This window comes from Thalassophryne amazonica, chromosome 2 (assembly GCF_902500255.1).
Source record: "Thalassophryne amazonica chromosome 2, fThaAma1.1, whole genome shotgun sequence".
In the NCBI taxonomy this organism is placed as follows: Eukaryota; Metazoa; Chordata; class Actinopteri; order Batrachoidiformes; family Batrachoididae; genus Thalassophryne; species Thalassophryne amazonica.
The window spans coordinates 47,334,689-47,352,496 of NC_047104.1; the positions used below are offsets into that span (position 1 = coordinate 47,334,689).

Sequence of the window (17,808 nt, forward strand, 5' to 3'; positions counted from 1 at the left end):
AATGAAACTTATTCCCCACTGCTGGGTAGTCCATCAGAGTAAATGTAAATGTTATTAAGAAATGATCAGACAGAAGGGAGTTTTCAGGGAATACTGTTAAGTCTTCAATTTCCATACCATAAGTGAGAACAAGATCTAAGATATGATTAAAGTGGTGGGTGGACTCATTTACATTTTGAGCAAAGCCAGTTGAGTCTAATAATAGATTAAATGCAGTGTTGAGGCTGTCATTCTCAGTATCTGTGTGGATGTTAAAATCGCCCACTATAATTATCTTATCTGAGCTAAGCACTAAGTCAGACAAAAGGTCTGAAAATTCACAGAGAAACTCACAGTAACGACCAGGTGGACGATAGATAACAAATAAAACTGGTTTTTGGGACTTCCAATTTGGATGGACAAGACTAAGAGTCAAGCTTTCAAATGAATTAAAGCTCTGTCTGGGTTTTGGATTAATTAATAAGCTGGAATGGAAGATTGCTGCTAATCCTCCGCCTCGGCCCGTGCTACGAGCGTGCTGGCAGTTAGTGTGACTCGGGGGTGATGACTCATTTAAACTAACATATTCATCCTGCTGTAACCAGGTTTCTGTAAGGCAGAATAAATCAATATGTTGATCAATTATTATATCATTTACTAACAGGGACTTAGAAGAGAGACCGAATGTTTAATAGACCACATTTAACTGTTTTAGTCTGTGGTGCAGTTGAAGGTGCTATATTATTTTTTATTTTTTTTATTTTTATGCTTAAATAGATTTTTACTGGTTATTGGTGGTCTGGGAGCAGGCACCGTCTCTACGGGGATGTGGTAATGAGGGGATTGCAGGTTGGAGAGAAGCTGCAGAGAGGTGTGTAAAACTACAACTCTGCTTCCTGGTCCCAACCCTGGATAGTCACGGTTTGGAGGATTTAAGAAAATTGGCCAGATTTCTAGAAATGAGAGCTGCTCCATCCAAAGTGGGATGGATGCCGTCTCTCCTAACAAGACCAGGTTTTCCCCAGAAGCTTTGCCAATTATCTATGAAGCCCACCTCATTTTTTGGACACCACTCAGACAGCCAGCAATTCAAGGAGAACATGCGGCTAAACATGTCACTCCCGGTCCGATTGGGGAGGGGCCCAGAGAAAACTACAGAGTCCGACATTGTTTTTGCAAAGTTACACACCAATTCAATGTTAATTTTAGTGACCTCCGATTGGCGTAACTGGGTGTCATTACTGCCGACGTGAATTACAATCTTACCAAATTTACGCTTAGCCTTAGCCAGCAGTTTCAAATTTCCTTCAATGTCGCCTGCTCTGGCCCCCGGAAGACATTTGACTATGGTTGCTGGTGTCGCTAACTTCACATTTCTCAAAACAGAGTCGCCAATAACCAGAGTTTGATCCTCGGCGGGTGTGTCGCAGAGTGGGGAAAAACGGTTAGAAATGTGAACGGGTTGGCGGTGTACACGGGGCTTCTGTTTAGGACTACGCGTCGTCCTCACAGTCACCCAGTCGGCCTGCTTTCCCGGCTGCTCGGGATCTGCTGGAAGGGAACTAATGGCGGCTAAGCTACCTTGGGCCGCACCGACTACAGGGGCCTGGCTAGCTGTAGAATTTTCCACGGTGCGGAGCCGAGTGTCCAATTCACCCAGCCTGGCCTCCAAAGCTACGAATAAGCTACACTTATTACAAGTACCATTACTGCTAAAGGAGGCCGAGGAATAACTAAATATTTCACACCGAGAGCAGAAAAGTGCGGGAGAGACAGGAGAAGCCGCCATGCTAAATCAGCTAAGAGCTAGTAGCTGCGCTAAGCTAGCAGATTCCTAAAAACACACAAAGTGAATAATGTGTAAATAATTTAGAGATGATTCAGCAGAGGGAGTGCTTTAGTTAAGGCACGTGAAGATTACACTGTGAAACAAATCGTTATCTAGTTATCTAGATCAATCTAACTGCGCAGATTAAACAGCTAACAGATACAGCAAAACACCGCTGTGCTCCGGAACAGGAAGTGATACAATACCACAGTGAGAGCCAACCACCAGTCTTCAGACTGGTGGTTGGAGGGGGAAAAACTACAGAGGATCTTCAGACAGCACAAAATCCCAGTTTACTTTAAACCAGTTAACACCTTGAGACAGAAATTAGTTCACCCTAAGGACAGGATCCCTAGTTACAAACAGAGCAATGTAGTGCTTTCTATCAGATGTCAGGAAAACTGTAACGAACACTACATAGGTGAGACTAAGCAACCTTTACACAAAAGGCTATACCAGCACCGCAGAGAGGGCGCCAGTGGACCTCAGTCTGCAGTTCATCTCCACCTTAAAGACACTAACCACACGTTTGAGGACAAGGAAGTTAAAATATTAGCCAGAGAGAAGAAATGGTTTGAGAGAGGGGTCAAGGAGGCATTCTTTGTGAAACGTTTGAAACCCAGCCTTAACCGGGGAGGGGGTCTGAGACACGCTTTATCCCCTGTTTACAATGGGGTACTCAGATCAAAGCAGTTTCAGTCTTTTGTTCATGGTAATGAGTCATTCACGTCATCAGCAGAGTCGTCAAGGGAGCCATCAGGAGAGGGACAGCTGCCCTGTCATTAGGAGGGTGCTAACTAGAGCACAATAGGTGCTAATTAGAGCTATTGTTTAGTCACTAGCCTATAGCAGTCTGCCTCTCGGTAGGAGGGGTCTGGTTAGGTTTAAAACTCCAGCTTTTGTGACTTCTTGATTATTCTTCTCTACAAGAGTCAAGACAGAAGTCAGACCAGCAGAGCAAGAATTTTAGCTGAGGAAGCTTCTGCGATTTGAAGCGAAACTTCCTTGCGTCAAGCAACCCAGTCCAGTCAAAGATTCAAGCTTCTCTACTATGGAAACCACCTGGACAACTGACAGCCTACACAGAAATATAACGAGATGTTAAATCTATCATAAACATACTTTCACAGCTACTCATAAGAAGGAATGAATATACAACTGTTTTACCAAGCCATTACAATATAAACATTACAAATAATTACCTTTTAGACTGTTCCAAATGTGTTCTTCACCTCATGTAGCGCAGAGAGAGAGAGAGAGAGAGAGAGAGAGAGAAAAAAAAAAAAAGCTGCAGATTAAATGGCCCTCTGTGATTCCGGGAGCGAATAGAGATGTTTTCAACAGAGAAAGTGTGAGGGGAAAATGATTAATCTGGTACGAAATAATTATTTTATATATGCAGCATCCAGCGGCGCAAAGCGCAGCATGAAGCTGGGAACACAGCAGGTGGCATTGTCACAACGAATTGCTCAGATGTGCAGAGCCAAAATGCATGCAAGTGTCAAGCCACCTTTAGGTAGACAAGAGGCTGTGTGCGTTTCTTTATGTACAACTAGAGTTTCTTCAGGAAGGGCATCCAGCATAAAACGTGCCAAATCCCAATGTAAATCTGTACTGGATCCACTGTGACAACCCTGAGAAACTGGAAGGAGCCTAACACACACGGTGCTCATCCAGTGTTCCTACATGGTTATTATTTTGGATTCTGGAAGACGTGTGCACGTTAGTTGAATTTTCTGCCAAGTGTAGTTGCAATGTCAGGTTGCTCCTGTCGACCAGAGTGAACTATAGAGTCTGTCAGTCAGCAGTTACAAGGAGGAGTTGGTGGTATAAGGAGTCCCATAGTACAATAAGAGTAACCGCACCTATCGTTTGAGTGAAATACCAGAACATAAGAGTTTTGTGAGATTTTAAAGATTTTTTTTTTAAATTCAGTCTCTGCCTTTTCCCAAGCTTCTACAAGTCATATAATTACAAAAAGACCTTACTTTCCTCTGCCTGTCTTTCTTTCTCCTCCTCTTACCGACACGAGCCAGCTGTTTCTGCAGAGCGGCGTTCCACACGATGATGGCGAGGGACCAGCAGCATTTCTTCCACGACAGCACATAAATCTTCCCATATGTTCTTGACCCAACACACCAGTTTGCCTTTTGTTAATGACGAAGAGACTGAGAATGTTACAGCCTACAGAGATTTCCAATTTATTTTACAATGAGTTCCTTCATTTAATAAATACATTATAAAATTACAGCTTTGCAAACATTAAAAAAAAAAATATATAGCAGTATTGAAATCTTACGCCAGTAGTTAGATTTACACTTTTCTCCTTTGATTCATATTTCACACATTTTTAAGATGTAATACCCTTTTTCACAACATAATAAAAGCTCCAACTGCCGCAGCAGACTTTCTAGTGCCCGCATGAAATTAATTCAGTCAAAGAAGAAATAAAGCTGTGAAAACTGTCCACCTGCCGCAGTCTTCACCATTTTACCACTACTCACGGTGTCCCTCCAGTTTTGTCAGTGCACGACCTCAGAAAATGCAAGGCCAGTGCAAAAAAACAAACAAACAAAAAAAAAAAAGACAGCACTTCTCCAGCTTTGGCCTCACAGCAGTGGAGAGGGCTCCATCAGCAGAGAGAGCCTGGTGAGTCTGTGGCTGACCCACAGCAAAGGCAGAACGGGGGGGGGGGGTTACACAGTTACATATGTGGAAGCGAGTACACATTTGGTGAGGCCTCAACATAATATATGTCACAGTGCAGCACCAACTGCATGTGGAAGACCACATACCCTATTCGAGTACTCTAGGATGGACAGTTCATAGATGCGACGTGAATTCTTGTGAAACGCTTCTGCAACCCAACAAAACGCAACAGCCTCCAATGGACTGGTTTACCATGATAGTGTGGCATTGTGGCACAAGCTGTCTGGGATTTACATGACAATGGTGTGTCAGGAGGAGGAATTTGAGGCTGAGCGGTGCAACGTCACAGTGGAAAAAGCAGGGAAATCAGTTTTGTATGCACTTGTCTTAAATAACATACATACATATATATATATTTCAAAGCCACAAAATTATTTGAGCAGCTAATTATTTTTCCCTTATAAAAAACACATACATGCCATTTACCTGCCAGAAATCCTGCACAAAAATTTTTTTTTGCCACGTTTCCAGTGCACTGAGTTGTTTTCGGTGACACGTCAGACAGGTTTGATAAACTACCAGCGGAGTCTGACACCTGCTCAGTTGACGGATTAGCTCTGGGGTCCAACCTGAACACTGGCGGTCATTCTGCCGTGCCGTGAACATCCACACCGGTTCCCACAGTGGCTGGAAAAGCTTACTGCAAACAGCAAGCTAGAGAAGACACAAATGATTGATGTCTGTTAGTTTATGGTCTTTCAGGAATTAGAACATATTTCCCCCACTCACAATTTCTTATTTTTTTAAATAATAATGCTGAGGCAAACCCCGGTACACACATCGGTCAACCACAGAGCTGCTCTGTGTGTCTCTGACTTCGGAATTTAAAGACATTACAACATTTAAAAAAAAAGTTTTTCCTGTCACCCACCGTAAAGGAGCAAATTAGAAAATCTTTTCAGTCCAAAATGTCAAGAAGTGACAATTTAATACTCAAAGAAGGAATCATTTGTTTCAGTAAGTACATTGGGCTGATCACTAAAAAAAGGTCTGTTTGGCTGAATCCTCTATAGCAACTCAGGGTGTACTGACTAAGAAATCTTTACTGTGCCCGAGCACGTGAAGCATAAGTGCCTAGTCACACGGCATTAGCTGAATGAAGGGAAAAAAAGGCACAAAGCCACAAATCTTCGAGAAAAAGTGGAAGAATGAGCCTGCAATTCTCCCATCACCGAAAAACCTGCAAGTGCAGTGCGCATAAAAGGCCAAAACGAAACCGAAAAACAAAAGAAAAACAAAGCGAACAGTGATCTTGATGTTGTGATCATTTCTGCAGCAAGTCTGTGCTTTCCACAGCCACGTGCAGCTGTGCTGTCTTGACAACAGGTCTGTGTCCACTACAACATGTGCGTGCACATGCACGTTGCAGCCCGAGACAGCAGCAATGTGCGTAAATAGTTACAGTAGCTGATAAAACTTTATTACCACTATTGTTTCTGTATGAAAACACTGCTTTTCTTCCCACACACGGATGAATCACATTCAGCTCGTCGGATCTTTAGTTACTGATTTGTTCAGATATAGTCAATGTTCGTTCCACATGTCGGACTTGGGAGGTTGGACGAAGTTGGATGACAATCAAACAGAACACTGATGGTACAGGAACTATGCAAACGATGAGGAACCATCAAGACAAAGTAAAAAGGAATACAGATGAATTGTGATTGTCATCAGGATTCTTTCACATTTTTCAACAATTTGAAAATTCTGACAAAGCGCCAGCTACAGGAACGAAGTTGGACAACAGTTAAACGATGTCTACAAAAGTCAAAGTAAATCCAGATTTCGTGTTTCGTTTTTGCTTCGGTGTCCTTCATAAGTGCCGTGTGACTGGGGCTTTAAGTCCAGTTCATTTGATGAGTGTGAGTTCTCTGTACCGTGATGCTTATCCATGCCTGGGTCCACTTTACAGTAGAGTTCAGTTGGACCCTGGCACAGCACGTACGTAGTGTGATCGCGAACCTGGCCAGAGCACAGATCTCAGACATCATGCCACTGACATGACAACTATTCAAGTGTTTGTTTCAACTGTTTAGTTTAACAACTGAATATCCATATTTGCTTTCGATCAAAATACCATATTTTCCAGACTTAAGTCACATCTATGAAAAAAAAATGCATAATGAAGAGGAAAAATATGTAAGTTGCACCAGAGTATAAATTACATTATTTTTTCAAATATATATTTCATCAGAAGTCGAGAAAAAGAACACACTAGCCTGAAGAACAGACTAAATATCTTTAATGGTGCATTTCTTGTTTTCACTGTACTTAACTGTGATTTTTGTGCGCTGTTACACTTCTATTTTTTAAACATGCATTTTGCAGGACCTCCCAAACTAGTTGTTAAAAAAGTGACAGAAAACATGGTACCGACAGTGTAACTGTAGCGTAATCTAAAGAGACTTAATTACACTACATTTTGCTGGCTACATAAACTCCAGATCATCCAGCATATTTTTTTTTTTTTGCTTCTTCATGTAGGTCAATTAAAGCTGGAGAAGTCAGTCTCAGTGTTGAGGCTGAACCGGGCTACTGAAGCACTTGCACGCTCAGCTGCTCTGACTAACAGTACGCAGGCACCTGGAAAATGGCTGAGAAGTTAAGTGTGATGGTTTTCAGATCAAACGTGTACCTCAGACAGAAGTGGGTGTTGTTTTAATCTTAAAATGCAGCTGTTGTTGGATCTACACCAGGTAATATGACTGACTGTGGCCTGACTGTGTTAAAATAAAAATACCATAATAAAAAGCTATGTTCTTGAAATTTGAGTATCTTCTAAAGTCACTGGCACCGTTCCCCCATCCCTATATTTTATTCATAATTCCTCAGGAATGTCATGCTGAGAACAGGATATTGTCTGGGCTTTAGGTATCTACGATCATACCAGGAGCTGAGCTGAGTAAATACTGAGAATCAGGGTACGAGTACATATGTCACAGCTGTGCAAGCTCTAGTAAATTAAAAGACAACTTTACATTAATAACACACTACTTATAACATACTCCTAGAGTGCCATAACCACCTTTGTTGTGGTTTTGGTGTACGTGCAACAAGAGGTTAGAAGTCTCATTTTCAAAGGAACGTTTTACAAGAGGGCAAAGAACAGAATGGGCTAAAGGCAGTAAGAGCCAGACAGTCCAGGGTGGCCAGCACCGCCAGAGAACAGCTCAGATTTTACTACAGGTAAATCCTTCACCAAATGGATATTTCATTGCGACTTTAAGCAGTCAATTTTCACTTTATGTACAAGCACTCTAAATAATCAGTCATCAACACAGCTACATGTGCATAAACAAAGATACGACACAGCAGAGATACTTACAGCTTCTGACAGAGTCGGCCAGAGACTCTCGATCTAGAGACACATCTGTGCGAGTTTCCTGCATCTGCAACACAAAATACTAGTAATCACAACATAAAAACATATACAATGCTGCATAACAAGTAAAATGATGAAAGTGGGTACTTTCAATATTCAATACCAACTATAACAACACTAGACTATATATACGAGGTCTGTTAGAAAAGAATCCGACCTTATTATTTTTTTCAAAAACCATATGGATTTGAATCACGGATGATTGCGTCAGACAAGCTTGAACCCTCGTGGGCATGCGTGCGTTTTTTCATGCCTGTCGGTTCAGTCATTCGCCTGTGAGCAGGCTTTGTGTGAGCACTGGTCCACCCCTCTCGTCATTTTTTTATTGCGAATAAATGTCTGAACGATTTGGAGCTTTGCTGCATCAATTTTTTTCCAGAAACTGTAAGAGACCTCCAGGTGGACACCGTTCGGAAAATTAATATGGCTTTCAGGGACAATTTTATGGGGTTTAAACAGATTACGGGGTGTTACTGACCCTTTAAGGATGGCCCACAACTGCTGAGAGCGCAGCGCGCTCCCAGCCGCCATCGACAGGCTGACACCCCGCTGGAACAACCAGATCATTTCCAACGTGAAAGCTCTGTTGATCCGGGACCTCGTCTGACTTTCACAAAAAGGCAGAAGATGTGGACATCAGCACTTTATCAGCACATTCCACCATTACAGGAGTTTTTTTCATGGAAAAAGAAGCGGAGGGACGCGCCACCGTGCCGCTCATGGCGCGGCACAAAACCACCTCGGTGTTGGTCTCACAGGACAGCTTAAAGGTGGATTTCAGACGGCTGCTGGTTGCTTTTCAGTCGTGTGATTATCCGATTGTGATTGTGCATAAGCTGGACCTGCCCCAACATGTCCTGGAAGGCTTCATCACGGCGTTGCTTTGCGACGCGCGGTGGAGCAGCTTCTCTTTCCATGACAAAAACTCCTGTAACAGTGAAATGTTCCATTCATTTTTAAATTGGACGCTGTCTTGATCCGGTATGTCATCTGACTAGCACAGGAATTGTGAAAAGACGTGGACATCAGCACTTTTCCGGCACATTCCACCGTTACAGGAGTTTTTTTCATGGAAAGAAAAGCTGAGGGACGTGCCACGGAGCCGTTCACTACGCGGGACAAAACCACCTCAGTGTTGGTCTCTCAGGACAGCTTTCAGGTGGATTTCAGACGGATTCCGGTTGCTTTCCAGTCGTGTGAATATCCGACTGTGATTGTGCATGAGCTGGACATGCCAGAACATGTCCCGTGAGGCTTCATCACGGCGTTGCTTTGCGCAGAGCGGCTGCACCGCAACGTGCGGAACTCCTCCGCACGTCTGTCTTAATGTGCCGGAAAAGTGCTGATGTCCACGATAATCACACGACTGAAAAGCAACCGACAGCCGTCTGAAATCGTGATTCAAATCCATATGGTTTTTTAAAAAAATAATAACGTCGGATACTGTTCTAACAGACCTCGTATATAGAAAAACCAACAACAAAGCTGTCAATTTCATCCAAATGGAGAGTACAGCATTTTGAAATCAATTAGTCTACTAAAAGGTAACTATTCACACAATATAAACATGCATATGAAATCATTCGTGCTCACCTTGATATTCTTTTTTAGGTATTCGGCTCTGGTCATGAGTCTTTTAATCTGGCAAGAGACAAAAATTCATGAATGTATTTTAGAACCATCATCATATTTGGGAAGCCAAGTGGTTAATGCGCTTGGTTTCAGTGCAGAAGGTTCTTGGTTCAAACCCCACCCCTGCCACATTTCTCCATGTAATGTGGAGTTGTGTCAGGAAGAGCACCCGACATAAAACTTGTGCCAGTTCAACAGGTCCATGTTGGAGCTGCTGTGGCGACCCCGAGTGAAAACAAGGGAGCAGCCAAGGGGACCTGCTCGCATCATGTTTGGGAAGTGTGACCATTCACAATATAAATGCGCTGTGTGCCGTCTGACATGGCTGATATGATTCACACACACGTGCCAGTGCCCTTGTGTGTTCCTAAAGGTGCCCTGACACTTACACGACTTTGATCTGCGCACTTGCATGCACATCGTCATGACGATCTCACCCGCTGTGTTCCCAGGTGGACGCAGCGCTTTGTTCCACCGGCTGCCACGTGCTTTGTGCTGGACGCTGCGTATATAATCTAATTATTTCATAGCGGATAATCATTTTCTCTGCAAGTTGGCTGTTGAAAACAGCTCTAATCGCTTCCTGAATCAGAGGACCGCTCCAGCAGGAGCCGTTCGCACTCGCTGAATGAGCTTGAGAAAGCCTTTGGAGCCATCTAAAAAGGTAATTATTTGTCATGTTTACATTGTCATGGCTTGGTAAAACAGTTGTATGTTCTTTCTTTTTCATGTGCAGCTGTATAAGTATTGTATATGATAGATTTAACATCTCGTTATAATCATTCAGACAACCTGCGAATTGATGCAGTGCGCTGACGCAATCACTCGCTCTGGTCACTTATTCTTTATTCGACTTGAGCTGCACGTAGTGTTGGCGAGCAGATCGCGCCACACTGCACGGCATTTATTGTGTGAAAGAGTGTGAAAGCTGTGCTCCTGTTAAGGGCACAACTTTCAAGCTGTACGTGGGACCATAGAGGCGATTAAAAAAACAAGAGCAATCTCAGATTTCTGACATCTGCCAAGGGTTAACGAGGACTCAAAATAACAGACGTGATTCACATCATGATCTGGACTTTACCTGGATCCAGATTCCACAACACAATGCAATAATTGCGTACTGATCTAGAATGGACCGACTGATCGAGATGTTGATCTGATATTTATACTCAACAAAAATATAAACGCAACACTTTTGGTTTTGCTCCCATTTTGTATGAGATGAACTCAAAGATCTAAAACTTTTTCCACATACACAATATCACCATTTCCCTCAAATATTGTTCACAAACCAGTCTAAATCTGTGATAGTGAGCACTTCTCCTTTGCTGAGATAATCCATCCCACCTCACAGGTGTGCCATATCAAGATGCTGATTAGACACCATGGTTAGTGCACAGGTGTGCCTTAGACTGCCCACAATAAAAGGCCACTCTGAAAGGTGCAGTTTTATCACACAGCACAATGCCACAGATGTCGCAAGATTTGAGGGAGCGCGCAATTGGCATGCTGACAGCAAGAATGTCAACCAGAGCTGTTGCTCGTGTATTGAATGTTAATTTCTCTACCATAAGCCGTCTCCAAAGGCGTTTCAGAGAATTTGCCAGTACATCCAACCAGCCTCACAACCGCAGACCACGTGTAACCACACCAGCCCAGGACCTCCACATCCAGCATGTTCACCTCCAAGATCGTCGGAGACCAGCCACTCGGACAGCTGCTCAAACAATCGGTTTGCTTAACCAAAGAATTTCTGCACAAACTGTCAGAAACCGTCTCAGGGAAGCTCATCTGCATGCTCGTCGTCCTCATCGGGGTCTCGATCTGACTCCAGTTCGTCGTCGTAACCGACTTGAGTGGGCAAATGCTCACATTCGCTGGCGTTTGGCACGTTGGAGAGGTGTTCTCTTCACGGATGAATCCCGGTTCACACTGTTCAGGGCAGATGGCAGACAGCGTGTGTTGCGTCGTGTGGGTGAGCGGTTTTCTGATGTCAATGTTGTGGATCGAGTGGCCCATGGTGGTGGTGGGGTTATGGTATGGGCAGGCGTCTGTTATGGACGAAGAACACAGGTGCATTTTATTGATGGCATTTTGAATGCACAGAGATACCGTGACAAGATCCTGAGGCCCATTGTTGTGCCATACATCCAAGAACATCACCTCATGTTGCAGCAGGATAATGCACGGCCCCATGTTGCAAGGATCTGTACACAATTCTTGGAAGCTGAAAATGTCCCAGTTCTTGCATGGCCGGCATACTCACCGGACATGTCACCCATTGAGCATGTTTGGGATGCTCTGGACCGGCGTATACGACAGTGTGTACCAGTTCCTGCCAATATCCAGCAACTTCGCACAGCCATTGAAGAGGAGTGGACCAACATTCCACAGGCCACAACTGACAACCTGATCAACTCTATGCGAAGGAGATGTGTTGCACTGCATGAGGCAAATGGTGGTCACACCAGATACCAGACACCAGATGGTATCCCCCCCCCCAATAAAACAAAACTGCACCTTTCAGAGTGGCCTTTTATTGTGGGCAGTCTAAGGCACACCTGTGCACTAATCATGGTGTCTAATCAGCATCTTGATATGGCACACCTGTGAGGTGGGATGGATTATCTCAGCAAAGGAGAAGTGCTCACTATCACAAATTTAGACTGGTTTGTGAACAATATTTGAGGGAAATGGTGATATTGTGTATGTCATAAAACTTTTAGATCTTTGAGTTCATCTCATACAAAATGGGAGCAAAACCAAAAGTGTTGCGTTTATATTTGTGTTGGGTGTATGTATGTACGTGGTCTGTTAGAAAACTATCTGACCTATTTTTTTTTTTTCAAAAACCATATGGATTTGAATCACATGTGATTGCATCAGCCAAGCTTGAACCTTCGTGCGCATGCGTGAGTTTTTTCACGCCTGTCGGTTGCGTCATTCGCCTGTGAGCAGGCTTTGTGTGAGCAGTGGTCCATCCCTCTCGTTGGATTTTTATTGCGAATAAATGTCTGAACGATTTGGAGCTTTGCTGCATCAAATTTTTCCAGAAACTGTGAGAGACCTCCAGGTGGACACCATTCAGAAAATTCAGATGGCTTTCAGGGACGATTTTATGGGGATAACACAGATTAAAGAGTGCTCCAGCCGGTTTAAAGACCGTCCACAGCGTCTGAGAGCGCGGCGTACTCCGGGCGCCGATCGACAGGCTGACACCCCGCTGAAACAACCAGATCTTTTCCAACATGAAGGCTTTGTTGATTCGGGACGTCGTCTGACTTCCACAAAAATGGCAGAAGATGTGGACATCAAGACTTTTTCGGCACATTCCACTGTTACAGGAGTTTTTTTCATGGAAAGAGAAGCGGAGGGATGCGCCACCGTATCGCTCATGGTGCGGGACAAAAGCACCTCCGTGTTGGTCTCACAGGACGGCTTTCAGATGGCTTTCAGACGGCTTTCGGTGGCTTTTCAGTCGTGTGACTATCCGAGAAATTGTGCATGAGCTGGACATGCCAGAACATGTCCTGTGAGGCTTTATCACGGCGTTGCTTTGCGCCATGCGACTCCACTGCGATGCGCGGAATTCCTCCGCACGTCTGTCTCAATGTGCCGAAAAAGTGCAGATGTCCACGTCTTTTTACAATTCCTGTGGAAGTCAGACGACGTCCCGGATCAACACAGCGTCCAGTGTGGAAATGAATGGCACATTTCACTGTTACAGGAGTTTTTGTCACGGAAAGAGGAGCGGAGGAGTTCCGCGCGTCGCGGTGGACCCGCATGGCGCAAAGCAACGCCGTGATGAAGCCTCACAGGATATGTTGTGGCATGTCCAGCTCATGCACAATTTCTCGGATAGTCACATGACTGAAAAGCCACCGAAAGCCTGTCTGAAAGCCATCTGAAAGCCGTCCTGTGAGACCAACACGGAGGTGCTTTTGTCCCGCGCCATGAGTGGCATGGTGGCGCATCCCTCCGCTTCTCTTTCCATGAAAAAAAAACTCCTGTAACAGTGGAATGTGCCGAAAAAGTCTTGATGTCCACATCTTCTGCCATTTTTGTGGAAGTCAGACGACGTCCCGAATCAACAAAGCCTTCACGTTGGAAATGATCTGGTTGTTTCAGCGGGGCTTCAGCCTGTCGATCGGCGCTCGGAGTGCGCCACGCTCTGACGCTGTGGGTGGTCTTTAAACCGTCTGGATCACTCCTTAATCTGTGTAATCCCCAGAAAATCGTCCCTGAAAGCCATACTAATTTTCCGAACGGTGTCCACCTGGAGGTCTCTCACAGTTTCTGGAAAAAATTGTTCAGACATTTATTCGCAATAAAAAAACGACGAGAGGGGTGGACCACTGCTCACACAAAGCCTGCTCACAGGTGAATGACGCAACTGACAGGCGTGAAAAAACTCACGCATGCGCACGAAGGTTCAAGCTTGGCTGATGCAATCACACGTGATTCAAATCCATATGGTTTTTGCAAAAAATAAAAAGGTCGGATAGTTTTCTAACAGATCACGTATGTATGTGCTCTCACAGCTGACACTGTCAGAGTTTCAAAAACATGTTTCACTTTGCTTCAGATACACAAAGTGTGGTGAACAGTGCATGTGATATGACCTTCCTCCCAGCCAGTCAGGAAGTGATTCCCACAAAAATAAACTTTTTTTCCTCCATTCCTCGTTGTCATGTGTTTTTTAGCTCACCCGGACCGAAGGTGGGTCACCTGTGCGTCTTCGTTGTGTAAAGATCTTCTCTGAAACTGCTGGACCAATGAAGCTGAAACTTGGTGTGCATGTTCCTACCCATGAGGACACCAAAGTTTCTTTGAACTGATCCGATTTCAAATATGGCCACCGTGGTGGACATCTTGAAAGTCTCATATACAGTATTTGTCAGCCATTTATACAGCAGTTGCTACATGGGTAGCATTCAGCAAGCTTAAAAACATATCCGACAGGTTTTGCAAAATTTTTAATTTTGTTCTTTGATGTGACCCCTGGACTGTGATCATGTTTTCCAGCTGTCGCTTTAAACATCTTCTTCTTGGAAACCACTGTATCATTGAAGCTGAGACTTAGTGTGCATGTTCCCACCCATTAGGACACCAAAGTTTGTTCAAGGCATTCTGGCCCGATTTGAAAGATGGCCGCCATCTTAAAAATCTCATATATAACTGTTTGTCAGCCATTTATGCAGCAGTTGAGCTGGAATTTGTGGAAATGAAATCTAATGTTTTTTGTGAATTTTTAGTCGAATGTCAAGGGTTGCCTATCTGTCATCATCGGCAGCGATGGTGTGTGTAAACATTTTATTCTCCGAAACTGCTGAGCCAATCAAGCTGAACCTTGAAGCTGAAAATGTTCCATCTTATAAGGACACCAAAGTTTGTTCAAAGCATTTCAGTCTGATGTCAAACATGGCTGCCATGATGGCCATATTGAAAATGCCACAGGGAGCCATTGGTAAGCAGTTTTTAAAGATATTGAGCTGAAATTTGGTACAGGAGTACACAGCAAAATCACCAGTGTCAAATTAACACTGACAGTGTACATATGGTCCTGGACCATATGTACACTGGCAGTCTGAATTTAACACTGTCAGTGTTAATTTAATGCTGGTGAGTTTTGCAAAATTTACTTTGTAGCTAGTAGGTATCTCCAAGACATATCCCATGAGTTTGGCCATGCCCACTTTTCTGGCTGCAACAGTGATTCTTGTATCATCCAGGTGAGCTACAGTGATCTGTAGTTCACTATTTGTCTCCTATTTACAGAGACTGTTTAGAAGGGTGTCGGCAGAGATGCAAGTTGAAAGGGTCCTGCCCTCTTATTAGAGTAAAGGTCCACTTTGAAGACAACAACAAAGGCAACAATAATGATGGTGATGATGATAATAATAATAATAATGGGAATGGAAGTATTTTTAGTAACTAAAACATCATTCAATCACTGTTCCTCTGAGTGTCATAGTTTTACAAATACAGCGGAATTGAGGAAACATATTAAAAAACAAAACAAACTTTAATTAAAAATAAATAAATTAATTAATGCATACATTAAGAAGCAGCTTGGATTAAAGGTGTTTTTTTTAATGAATGAGGAGCTGTTAAAATGACAAGCATGTACATTTTTATTCTGCTCTGTGCAAGTGTAATATTGAGGAAAATACAAATACCTGATTAGGACTTTATCGGCAGATACTCAATACTAAATATCTCGGGTTGAGGGCAGAAAACCTGATCCAGGCATCCCAATTAATGTCAAATATTAATATGGACCATATCATTGAATCAGCCAAAAATTCTTTTGGCCTGGTTAGATGGTTGGCTGTAACCCTGATGAATCAAGACTCATTGATGATGTACTTTAACATATGCCTACAAAGAACTTGCTCATGTCTATATAAGCCTGCAAGAGATTACATCATTCCAGCCACCGGCTCCCTGAATGTGTACGAGGTTTGAGTGGGCCTCATAGACCTCCCTATTTGAAGTTTTATGGGCTGCCTGACTTAAGTAAATTCAGATGCAGCGCTAATATGCTAATACTGTTGGGGAGGTCGGAGCGTTGTTTAGATTAAAAGCATGTGTGAATGTGAGAACGCAAAAGAGCCGACACATGCTTCTCATGACTGGTGTCCGCGTGTGTTCATACGTGCTGACTTTAACCTTTCAACTCTGTAATTAAATAACCTGTCATTCATACAAAGCTAGCATAGCTTACCTTCATGTGCGAATGGCTGAAGACTGACTGTGAAATTCTAAGAAATCCGTTTGTATCTTGCATCATTGTCAGCCATGCAGATTTTGTGTATTTATTTTACTTACTGATTAAAAGGATTGTGATTAAAGAGCAGTGGCTTCTTAACGCTGAGGTTTAGATGTAGTTACTGAAAAACTGGTCACAGTAACTGTTTATCACAACAGATTGGTGTTTTAAAGGGACATCATGGAAGCCATCAGCTTTGATCCATCATCAGTACGACCCTTCAGATATTAAACGAATGAAATAAATTGAATTGAATTAACATGTAAGCCAGTTTGGTTTTCAGTATTAAGTAGTAGAGATGTGTCCAACTAGATGGTGCAGTGAGAAACATCTGTTAACCACATTAACAGGCCCTGTGGAGCACATGACAAAAGCAGCTACTCACCAGCACACGTGCTGTGCATTAAAAAGAAAAGGAATATACAGCAAAAAGGGAGTAGTGATCATTTTATTTACATGGCATTTCAACACCATACAAAATGCTTCACAGAATAAAACGAATAAAAACATATTTAGCTATGATTAAAAAGAGTACATAAAAACACTAAAGCCAGCCATGTAAGTGGTCATGCCTCATCATTGTAGAGCGGTACTGTATTAGTGCAATGCAGAAAGTATTTCAGAAGAACTGCAGAACACCGTTTCATGCATTAGTGTGTGAGGTCTGTGCAGTGAAGGAGGAGCAGGAGGTGAGCGCTGTGCACAACACTGCACAGGTTCTCCCATCTGTGGCGCATGCACAGCTCCAGTATGAGTGGGAAATTAAAAAATAAATAGTTCTATGATGTGCACAAAAGATACAGTTATGTCCCATGCTTGATGAACATCTCCACTGTGCCAGATTGGCAAGTGAGAATTACACCGTGTGAGAGAGACATTAATGTTGGGTGATAATAACAAACTACATGTCATAATTAGATTTACTCAGAGAGGAAGGTGCATGTGAGCCACCTCACCTTTTCTAGTGGCCTCTTGAAACAAATTATATGATTAATTCAGGTGCAGATTTTATTATTTTTTTTAGTAATAAAATCATCTGCATTTATTTATTTATTTATTATTGGGGAGGTGATGGTCTAGACTCTAGTGGTTAAGCGTTGGGCTTGAGACCAGAGGATCCTCAATTCAAATCCCAGCCTGACCGGAAAATCACTAAGGACCCTTGGGCAAGGTCCGTAATCCCATAGTTGCTCCCGGTGTGTAGTGAGTACCTTGTATGGCAGCACCCTGACATCGAGGTGAATGTGAGGCATTGATGTGTAAAGTGCTTTGAGGGTCTGATGCAGATGGAAAAGCGCTATATAAATGCAGTCCATTTGCCATTTATTTGTCTGTCTGTCTGACTGTTAGCAGGATTATGTCAAAACTACTGCGTGGATTTTGACAAAATTTTCACCACAGATAGATATTAGGCCATGGAAGACTCCACTGAATTTTGGAGGTGATCCGGATTCTGGATCAGGATTTCAGTTTGTACGCTTCACTTTGTCCGATTTTGAGGGTTAT

General features: G+C 43.2%; 1 protein-coding gene and 1 long non-coding RNA gene across 2 annotated transcripts in view; one reads left to right on the plus strand and one right to left on the minus strand.

Moving 5' to 3' along the window:
• Positions 1–1,389: 1,389 nt before the first annotated feature.
• On the plus strand, positions 1,390–14,391 carry LOC117524029. Its single transcript, XR_004564679.1, has 3 exons — positions 1,390–1,402; positions 13,325–13,331; positions 14,282–14,391. It is a non-coding gene; the product is annotated as an uncharacterized LOC117524029 (long non-coding RNA).
• Positions 4,967–17,808, minus strand: part of ulk3 (unc-51 like kinase 3) — a 48,929-nt gene continuing 36,087 nt past the window's right edge. The window contains exons 15-17 of the mRNA XM_034185713.1: positions 9,492–9,539; positions 7,842–7,905; positions 4,967–5,170 (exon numbers count right to left, since the gene is read on the minus strand). Coding sequence (XP_034041604.1) covers positions 5,154–5,170; positions 7,842–7,905; positions 9,492–9,539 — 129 coding nt within the window. The 3' untranslated portion in view covers positions 4,967–5,153. The remainder of the gene's footprint in view (positions 5,171–7,841; positions 7,906–9,491; positions 9,540–17,808) is intronic.